General features: G+C 45.1%; 1 protein-coding gene across 1 annotated transcript; it reads right to left on the reverse strand.

Annotated features, from left to right (window-relative positions):
• Nucleotides 1-576: 576 nt before the first annotated feature.
• SUMO2 (small ubiquitin like modifier 2) lies at nucleotides 577-7,423 on the reverse strand. The gene is made up of 4 exons (XM_056550044.1): nucleotides 7,267-7,423; nucleotides 5,876-6,007; nucleotides 4,449-4,520; nucleotides 577-1,179 (listed from the first exon to the last, which is right to left on the reverse strand). Exons 1-4 carry the CDS (start codon nucleotides 7,285-7,287, stop codon nucleotides 1,117-1,119), a joined length of 288 nt encoding a protein of 95 aa, XP_056406019.1. The 5' UTR covers nucleotides 7,288-7,423; the 3' UTR covers nucleotides 577-1,116.
• Nucleotides 7,424-10,812: the final 3,389 nt, after the last annotated feature.

Consider the following 10,812-nt stretch of genomic DNA (forward strand, 5'->3'; position numbering starts at 1 on the left):
TTTATCCGTTTCTTGTGACGGAAGAAAAATTTGTGTATGTGCTGTTTTTTTCTTCTGTCACAACTAATGGCCGTTATTCATGACAGGATATAACTGGTCATTACAATAAAAAAAATCCCATAGACTTGAATGTTCTCTATTAACAGATGAATTTTATAGTGTGAAAGGGGCCCAAGATGGCCACAGTTTAGAGACCACTGAGTAGTGGTCTCTAAAATGTGGTCTTCCAGCTGTTGCTGGGAGTTAGTTTTGCTACTGCTAAAGGGCCACATTGAAAATAGATGCCACCGTCATACCTCACCGCTGCCGGACCTCCCGCACCACCGCGGACCCAACACATCAGGATGCCCACCGCATGAAGACGCCCACACACCCATGGCCCCCTCACAATCCAGGAACGGGGAACACATCCAATAGGTCCCTGGTCCCCTTGTCTGCAGCCAGAAACAGCAGGAGCAGGCAAGTTTAACCCATGCGATGCTGCAGGCCGGCCAGTTAACTGAATGCACGAACACATCGAATCACCCACAGCGTGAAGGGGTGAAAACATTTCAGGTTCCACATCCACACTGATAAACACTTAATAGTTTCTTTTAAACCAGGTTTATTTAAACAACGAGATGCCAGAAGGGAATACCTAAGATTTTTCAGCTTTTTACATTTTTCCTATTCACCCAGCTACATGTAACAGCTACATACAAAAAGTTATAAAATCGTAATAAAAAAAAAAAAAAATGATAACAATGAATACCAGTTGAGAAGTGGGCTTGCTCCCTTTAAGTATTCTAGTTGAGAACCATGTACAGCACCCCAAGCAACAGCAGTTGTGTATCTAAGCAGTTGTTGGGCTTGTAAAAATAATTAAAAAAAAAAAAATAATTTACTGGAATAAAAGAGCATAGCAATAAGTGAGGTGAGAGACTGTGCAAAGCACCCACCATCTCAAAATAACTTGGTCCAGAATCATACTTAAAGCAGAGATAAAAGGGAAAGGGAAAATTAACCCCTAGAATAACACACATCCACCCCTATTATGTACAGTAAGGGAAGGGGGATGATTGTGAACATAGGAAACTGAACAGTGGAGGCAGTGGGTGAGACTAAGCAAAACTTGTTCTAGAAGTTTCCTCCCGTCTGCTGCTGGAAAACATCAATCGTATCTTCATCCTCCATTTCCAACTATTGAGAGAGTGGGGGGAGGGGGGGGGAGGAAATAAATTAGTAAGTGCTCCCATAACACATTATCCATACACAAAAAAAAATTGCCAATTTTCTAGTAATTCAAATATTAAGAGTAGCACAGTACACAAAACTATCACTGGAAGGGGGGGGGGGGGCGCACTCCTTTGGATAGGTGGTAAATTAAAGTAAACTGAAGTACTCCTTTACTGGGTTCCCTTAGGATTCACTGTGTCATTCCACCAGGCAAAAGACTTCACAACTGGTGGTAATTAAAAGGAAATCTGTCACCAGTGTCACCTGCACTAACCTGTCTGTACCGACAGGTAGTGCAGGTGACACTTCTAACGGTACTCACCTTATCCCGTTCTGTGGTGGGGATCTTCGGTAATCTCCGGGCACCAGGCTTGGGGCACGGGCGGAGCTTACTGACATCACCGCTGGTGCGAGACCCAGCAGAGAGCAGCAGCTTGGGTGGAGCTTAGTGACATCACCACTGCTGCCACTGTGTGAGAACAACAGCGTTAACGTCACCAAGTTCTGCCCGTGCCACGAGCCAACAGGAGATTACCGAAGATCCCCGGAATGGGACAGGACAATGAGTACAGTTGTCATTGTCACCTACACTGTCATTAGGTTAGTGCCGGTGACAGATTTCCTTTAAAAACCTAATAAGATCCATGTATCACACATCCACGTGGATTTCTCTATTTAGAGTATTTCTTCTCATGTATTTTTTCAAATCTATGTCTATTTTCAGATTAGAACTTTATTTCATTTTTAGTACATTATAGAGGAAGGGTGAACTCAAAACTTTTGTGATCCTGTCTAATCTACTGGTGTCAGCTCATAGTAATCCTGTCTGACAAGTACAATGCTGGTAAATAATATGTACTGGGCTGCATAATTTTGGAAAAATATTGCAATTTTAGTTAATCTTGCCATTTTTTTTAAATAAAAAGGGACATTGAACATTAAATGGGGGATTTCACCATTTCATGACCATCCTCCCATTTCATGTTTACAATACCATTCTAATATACCAAATCTAATATGTGCAAGGGATTGGGATCTGTTGCAAGTCCTGTTCTTTGATCTGCCCCATGTCTTCTGGCTGCAGGATATTCTAGCTCAGCCAATTCCTCATCGCAGTGTCCTGTCCCAACCACTTATTGGCTAAGCAGGAAGGTCCTGCAGCCAGCTGCTTGTCTTAGAGAGAAGGAAGCACAGAGAAAACACCAGGAGCTATGTTTCCCCTGCGCTCCAGCACCATATTACACACACGGTGGTTAGGTGGGAGGTAGCAGGCACACACTAAAGTCAGGTCTGGGGCCGGGATGCCAAAATTCAAATTTTGTTCATAATGGCAATGTAATAAGAGTTTTGCTAGCGCGTAATCATGAGTGGCTAATATCGCAAATAGATTAGGGCTGCACAATTTATTGCAATCATGTACTGAACACTTATTAGGCCTAGTAGCTAGAATATATAAAAAAATAAAAAAAAAACAAAGCCCCCACAAATGATTTAAACAATAAATAGGGCATGTTCAAATTATAAATTCCCTTTAAGCATACCACTAAGACATCTGGTTAAATATTTGAAGTATTCTGAGTTGTCGCTTCAGCCCATTATGCAAAGTTATAAAGTGAAATATGCTTCCATTAGGGTGCATTTAAATTTAATTTTTTATATATATTTTATATACCGTATATACTCTAGCATAAGCAGAGTTTTTCAGCACGATTTTTCGTGCTGAAAACATCACCCTCAACTTCTACTCGAGTAAACTCTCTGCCTGTCAATCCCTTCTCAGTGGTCTTCATCCTGCGGACCTCCAGATGTTTCAAAACTACAACTCCCAGCATGCACGGACATGTCCGGGCATGCTGGGAGTTGTGGCTTTGAAACATCTGGAGGCCCACAGGTTGAAGACCAGTGTGGTCTTAGTCATCATCCAGGGCCCCCCCTCCGTGAGCTGGTCTGGGCCATCTATGCTGCAGGGACGGTTAGTCGTTTCAGGCTGTCCATCCTGTGGGGAGGGGGGCCCTGACTAGTGACGTTGCCTTGACTACAACGCACAGGGACATTCGTCCCTGCACATGAACGTCCCTGTGCGTTGTCGTCAAGGCAACGTCACTAGTCCAGGGCCGGAGTGGAGATGAGGGCCCCCCCCCCGGTAAAGATGAACAGCCCGGAACAACTATCCCTCCCCACCGGACAGTCCCTGCAGCATAGATGGCCCAGACCAGCTCAGCCTTCCTTCCCACCCAGGGGAGGTGAGAAGAAAACTAAAGGGGGGTCTGGATGATGAAGGCCGCAGTGGTCTTCACCCTGCAGACCTCCATATGTTTCATAACAACTCCCAGCATGCCCAGGTTAAAGACCACTGGATTGACAGGCAGTGAGGGATGATAAGAGGGTGTAATGATGAAGGGGTGGGGGGATGATGACAGGGTAATGATGAAGGGGGGGGGGGGGGGAATGATGACGGGGGTCTGGATGATGTATTTCCCACCCTAGGCTTATAGTCTAGTCAATAACTTTTCCTGGGTTTTTGGGGTGAAATTAGGGGCCTCTGCTTATACGAGATATTTATATGGGTATATCTCTCTTTTTTTGCACACGTTTGCCATATATGATTTTCAGTAGAGATGAGCGAACTTACAGTAAATTCGATTCGTCATGAACTTCTCGGCTCGGCAGTTGATGACTTATCCTGCGTAAATTAGTTCAGCCTTCAGGTGCTCCGGTGGGCTGGAAAAGGTGGATACATTCCTAGGAAAGAGTCTCCTAGGACTGTATCCACCTTTTCCAGCCCACCGGAGCACCTGAAGGCTGAACTAATTTACGCAGGATAAGTCATCAACTGCCGAGCCGAGAAGTTTGTGACGAATCAAATTTACTGTAAGTTCGCTCATCTCTAGTTTTCAGTGTGAAAGCCATATGAAAAAACTCAACATCCCATACACAACTAGATTGCACTCAATGCAAAACACATTGAGCATTAAAATACATACGACTCAGTTTTTTGTTTCCCGTTTAGGAAAACCGGCAACCATATGTTTAAAAGAGGAGGTGTAGCCTTGCACTGGAGAACTTCCAGGTATGTGTCTCGAGCATGAAAACATAACAGCGCTCAGAGGTATTAGAAACATATTACACAGTATTATAACTTATGGACTAGAGGATAAAAAATTAAAAAAAATTCTGTCATACAACATCAGTTTCATTTTGACTTGTTGTGAGTAGCACTTTTAGCAGCTAACCTGTGCTGGTGTGTCCGTCTCATTAATAGGCTGCCCATCAAACCGAAATCTAATTTGCCTCATTGACAATCCCTAAAAAGAAAAAATACATAAGATCATTTAGACCATATACACAAGCACTGAGGTTTTACTGCCATTTGTGGCCTTCAACTGGTCTTGCTTCTGTATTGAGGTGCAAGTCCAGCATGGTAGTTAGCAGTAATAGTAAATGCTTCCTGCAGACTATCACGCTTACTTGCAACATCTCCCCTAGAAACAATCTTAGAAATTTAGTACTTTGCCGCCCCCCCCAATCTGCATAGTAACAATGCCAGAGATGCCGAGAATGCCATAAATCCAAAGCTACAAGGAGGAATGTATAAAAAATTATCGCTTTAAATAAATAAACTTCCAAACTTTCCAGAAGTTTTAATCAGAGGATGTCTGGGTACAGAGACTCCCATATAGAACAGAGAAGCATTCTGCTAAAGAGCCAAGTAAGGCTGGGTTCACACTACGTTTTCTCCCATACGGGAGCTCATACGGCAGGGGGGAGCTAAAACCTCGCGCTCCCGTATGTCATTCATTTCAATGAGCCGGCCGGAGTGAAACGTTCGGTCAGCACATTTTTGCGCCGTATGCGCTTTTTCAACCGGACCTAAAACAGTGGTTGACCACAGTTTTAGGTCCGGTTGTAAAAGCGCATACGGCGCAAAAATGAGCCGACCGGACCGAACGTTTCACTCCGGCCGGCTCATTGAAATGAATGACATACGGGAGCGCATACAGTGGCATACGGGAGCGCGAGGTTTTAGCTCCACTCTGCCGTATGCGCTCCCGTATGGGAGAAAACGTAGTGTGAACCCAGCCTAAGGCTGCTTTCACACTATAAAATTCATCCGTTTTAAAGATCCGTTTGATGTTTTGTTCTGAAAACCTTGAAAATCGGCCATTAAACGTATTAGAAAATCCCATTATAGTCTATGGGATTTTTACATTATCCGTTTTAATCCGTTATGAATAACAGACGTTATTTTGTGACGGAAGATAGTAACGGGAGAAATGGTGCATGCACTATTTCTTCCATTCATTCTCCCGTCACAAAATAACGTCCGTTATAAATAACGGATTAAAACGGATAATGTAAAAATCCCATAGACTATAATGGGATTTTCTAACAGACATTTAATGGCTGATTTTCAGGGTTTTCATAACGGAACGGATCTTTAAAACGGATGAATTTTATAGTGTGAAAGCAGCCTAAGCAGTGTGAATGTCCATAAAAAGCCTACAGAGTACAGTACAGCACTCTTGTATCTTTGGCGTCCCCATAGAAGTGAATAAGGGTGTGCTTTCAATAGAATGCGCTCTCATTTAGAAGTGGGTCCCAGCAGATCAGTTAAGATTTTTACTGGACAACTTTTACTGTGCTCAATGGAAGGGCTTACCTGTCGTTCACAATAAGCTTTCATGAGCTTGTTCAGTGGCGTATGTTTCTTTATTTTGAACTGGACAACAGAGCCATCCTGGCCAGCTACCTTCAGGTTGATGTGGTCATTGTTTTCAGTTTTCACACTCTCCTGCAACATAAAGAAAGCTTAGTGGACAGATCTCACCAGACAACTGGATTACAGAAAAGACCATAGGTAGAACCCAATACAGCTTAAAAAGGGTATTCTGGGACCTTAACAGTGTGCAGACACAGACCAATCACTAGAATGAGCAGGGTATTACGTGGCCGAGCGCTCCTCAGCTGTCTGCCATTTAACCCGAGATGTGCCATAGACTTGCAATATATCACTGTCTTGGGTATGTGGTACAGACCTGGGAGAGAAAATGCTTAGTGTACATTTCTCCCAGCTCTATCGATCTGTCGGGACCTGAACACTCAGACCCAAAGTGATCAAAACATCCAATGTGTCTCTATAGTATAACATCAGAGTTTACAGCAGTATCTCACTACAGTCCTCAAAAATGGTGATGCCGGGGCCTGGAGTGACATCAAGGGCCCAGAGTCTCTCAGTGCCGCTCAGCCAAATACTGGCCGATGGAGGACATTGCTGTAGCAGCATCACACCCTGGGCCTCGATGTCACTCCAGGCATCACAGTTACTACCAGGAAGAGGACCGCAGGAGGATACTGGAGGCACTGCGGGAAATAAAAGCCAATGCAGCCAGCACTTAGCTGAGTGAAGTGTAGACCCCCTGAAGCAGCAAGAGGATTACCCCAGGATCTATACACTGGGCATATTAACAAAAATAAAAGATAGATAACCCTTAAACAGCAACATTTTAATTACCCAACACCACCACATGGGGAAACAGTACTACACATGCTTCATTAACTAATGTAAAGTGAATGTAAAGCAAGGATGCAATGTATCCAGAGGGAGAATCTCCACTTGTGGCAACTTAAAGCCATAAAGAAAGTAACTTCCAGACATACAATCCACAAATCAAAACTGGTGGGTAACCCCAGGATTAGGATAACACAAACTACCACTTAGTCACGTGTGCACCCAGGACCATTACTGAACTGCGGGGAATCCCCGGGACCACTCAGCACCGGCCTGCGGCGGGGATCCCCGGGACCACTCAGCACCGGCCTGCGGGAAGGAGCACCATGGCCGGGGCCCTCCATAGAAGCAGAGCTCAGCCGCACACAGCGCCCCATTACCGCAGCGTTGCTTTGGTTTCCCCAATCCTTCCACTATTCTACCTACACTGACTATCCATCCCAGGCCTGCACCCCCGCCATCCCCTACAGGCCTCACTCCGGTTTATATTGCCCGCATAATGGCTTCCACCCGCCTTTTGATAGAAGCCCACACGACCAGACCTTTGGTTTATCGTCCGCCATGCTAGGAATGATGCCGGTATCCGGTGGAGTCGCCTCCTCACAAAGAGCCTAAACCCGCGCGGGTCGTCTGCCGGGAGGGAGCACGTACAATCTTTTAAAAAACACTGCGTGCATACGTGCGCGTCCTCGCCAGCCCCTCCCACTACTCAACGTCGCAGAATCCCGCTCCGTGGACCACGTGTTAAAAACATCGCGCATGCCTGCTGGCGGATTTCACGTCATGGTATCGGTCTTCAGTGTTGGCTGTACGTCAATCATCACTTCAATAGAGGACGGAGGGCGGGATTCTGAAAGGGGTAGAACCAATGAGTAATGTGACCCTCCGTACAGGGACACAACAGCCCGCTCAGCCTCGCTCCATCTCCGCTATGGGGGACAGAACAGACTGGAGCGCAGGCAGCGGAGAAGCGCTTCACAACCTATCTCCCGCCCGCCCGCACATGTCACCCACCTGCACCGAACATATACCACCCCGCTACCTGTTGCAAGACTACAACTCCCATATCATGCTCTTATAGTGAGGACATGCTGGGGGTTGTAGTCTTGCAACAGCTAGCAGAGGGAGGGTGAATGTGGGAGAAAAGATCAGGAGATACCTTTGAACAGTGGTATGCCATGGTGTCCCTTTTTTGGGGGGACATACTTAGTAATGAAAGAATGAAATGCACCCAGATTTTAAAGAAGTACTCTGACAAAAAATGAAATCTATCCACAGGATAGGGATAAAATAAGTAGCTGATCGCGGGGGTCCGATTGCTGGGGCCCCTTGCAACCACCAGTATGGGACCCCAGCGCTCTCAGTGAGGAGCACATGTCATTTACTGGTAGACGGCACTTGCTCCATTAATTTCTATGGTGACCAGAGCTGTACTGGTCTTTTTGGCGCTCCCATAGGAGTGAAATCAGTGCATGCGCCTGCAGCATGAGCTCCACTCTGAGTGCCGGGTCTCGTCTCTGTGATCTATTTTTCGCTGGAGATCTCCTTTCACATGGAAGTGGAATTCCCATAGAGAATAATGGACCAGAGTGGAATGCCCATAGAGAATACTGGACCAGAGTGGAATGCCCATAGAGAATACTGGACCAGAGTGGAATGCCCATAGAGAATAATGGACCAGAGTGGAATGCCCATAGAGAATAATGGACCAGAGTGTAATGCTCATAGAGAATAATGGACCAGAGTGTAATGCCCATAGAGAATAATGGACCAGAGTGGAATGCTCATAGAGAATAATGGACCAGAGTGGAATGCTCATAGAGAATAATGGACCAGAGTGGAATGCCCATAGAGAATAATGGACCAGAGTTTAATGCCCATAGAGAATAATGGACCAGAGTGTAATGCCCATAGAGAATACTGGACCAGAGTGGAATGCCCATAGAGAATACTGGACCAGAGTGGAATGCCCATAGAGAATAATGGACCAGAGTGTAATGCCCATAGAGAATAATGGACCAGAGTGGAATGCCCATAGAGAATAATGGACCAGAGTGTAATGCCCATAGAGAATAATGGACCAGAGTGTAATGCCCGTAGAGAATAATGGACCAGAGTGTAATGCTCATAGAGAATAATGGACCAGAGTGGAATGCCCATAGAGAATAATGGACCAGAGTGGAATGCCCATAGAGAATAATGGACCAGATTGGAATGCCCATAGAGAATAATGGACCAGAGTGGAATGCCCATAGAGAATAATGGACCAGAGTGTAATGCTGATAGAGAATAATGGACCAGAGTGGAATGTCCATAGAGAATAATGGACCAGAGTGGAATGCCCATAGAGAATAATGAACCAGAGTGTACTGCCCATAGAGAATAATGGACCAGAGTGTAATGCCCATAGAGAATAATGGACCAGAGTGGAATGCCCATAGAGAATAATGGACCAGAGTGGAATGCCCATAGAGAATAATGGACCAGAGTGTAATGCCCATAGAGAATAATGGACCAGAGTGGAATGCTCATAGAGAATAATGGACCAGAATGGAATGCCCATAGAGAATAATGGACCAGAGTGGAATGCCCATAGAGAATAATGGACCAGAGTGGAATGCTCATAGAGAATAATGGACCAGAGTGGAATGCCCATAGAGAATAATGGACCAGAGTGGAAAGCCCATAGAAAATAATGGACCAGAGTGAAATGGCCATAGAGAATAATGGACCAGAGTGGAATGCTCATAGAGAATAATGGACCAGAGTGGAATGCCCATAGAGAATAATGGACCAGAGTGGAATGCCCATAGAGAATAATGGACCAGAGTGGAATGCCCATAGAGAATAATGGACCAGAGTGCAATGCTCATAGAGAATAATGGACCAGAGTGGAATGCCCATAGAGAATAATGGACCAGAGGGGAATGACCATAGAGAATAATGGACCATAATGGAATGCCCATAGAGAATAATGGACCAGAGTGGAATGCCCATAGAGGATAATGGACCAGAGTGGAATGACCATAGAGAATAATGAACCAGAGTGGAATGCTCATAGAGAATAATGGACCAGAGTGGAATGCCCATAGAGAATAATGGCCCAGAGTGGAATGCCCATAGAGAATAATGGACCAGAGTGGAATACCCAAAAGAATAATGGACCAGAGTGGAATGCTCATAGAGAATAATGGACCCGAGTGGAATGCTCGTAGAGAATAATGGACCAGAGTGGAAAGCCCATAGAGAATAATGGACCAGAGTGGAATGCTCATAGAGAATAATGGACCAGAGTGGAATGCCCATAGAGAATAATGGACCAGAGTGGAATGCCCATAGAGAATAATGGACCAGAGTGGAATGCCCATAGAGAATAATGGACCAGAGTGCAATGCTCATAGAGAATAATGGACCAGAGTGGAATGCCCATAGAGAATAATGAACCAGAGTGCAATGCTCATAGAGAATAATGGACCAGAGTGGAATGCTCATAGAGAATAATGGACCCGAGTGGAATGCTCGTAGAGAATAATGGACCAGAGTGGAAAGCCCATAGAGAATAATGGACCAGAGTGGAATGCTCATAGAGAATAATGGACCAGAGTGGAATGCCCATAGAGAATAATGGACCAGAGTGGAATGCCCATAGAGAATAATGGACCAGAGTGGAATGCCCATAGAGAATAATGGCCCAGAGTGGAATGCCCATAGAGAATAATGGACCAGAGTGGAATACCCAAAAGAATAATGGCCCAGAGTGGAATGCTCATAGAGAATAATGGACCCGAGTGGAATGCTCGTAGAGAATAATGGACCAGAGTGGAAAGCCCATAGAGAATAATGGACCAGAGTGGAATGCTCATAGAGAATAATGGACCAGAGTGGAATGCCCATAGAGAATAATGGACCAGAGTGGAATGCCCATAGAGAATAATGGACCAGAGTGGAATGCCCATAGAGAATAATGGCCCAGAGTGGAATGCCCATAGAGAATAATGGACCAGAGTGGAATACCCAAAAGAATAATGGACCAGAGTGGAATGCTCATAGAGAATAATGGACCCGAGTGGAATGCTCGTAGAGAATAA

The sequence above is a fragment of the Hyla sarda genome, chromosome 13 (assembly GCF_029499605.1).
Source record: "Hyla sarda isolate aHylSar1 chromosome 13, aHylSar1.hap1, whole genome shotgun sequence".
NCBI lineage: Eukaryota > Metazoa > Chordata > Amphibia > Anura > Hylidae > Hyla > Hyla sarda.

Excerpts from the sequence above, each read along its gene's own strand:
- SUMO2 (XM_056550044.1), bottom strand. The coding sequence starts at position 7,287 with ATGGCGGACGATAAACCAAAG. Across the intron at positions 6,008-7,266 it reads TGGCGGACGATAAACCAAAG|GAGAGTGTGAAAACTGAAAA; the intron begins GTCTGGTCGTGT and ends TTTATGTTGCAG. Across the intron at positions 4,521-5,875 it reads AAGCTTATTGTGAACGACAG|GGATTGTCAATGAGGCAAAT; the intron begins GTAAGCCCTTCC and ends TTTTCTTTTTAG.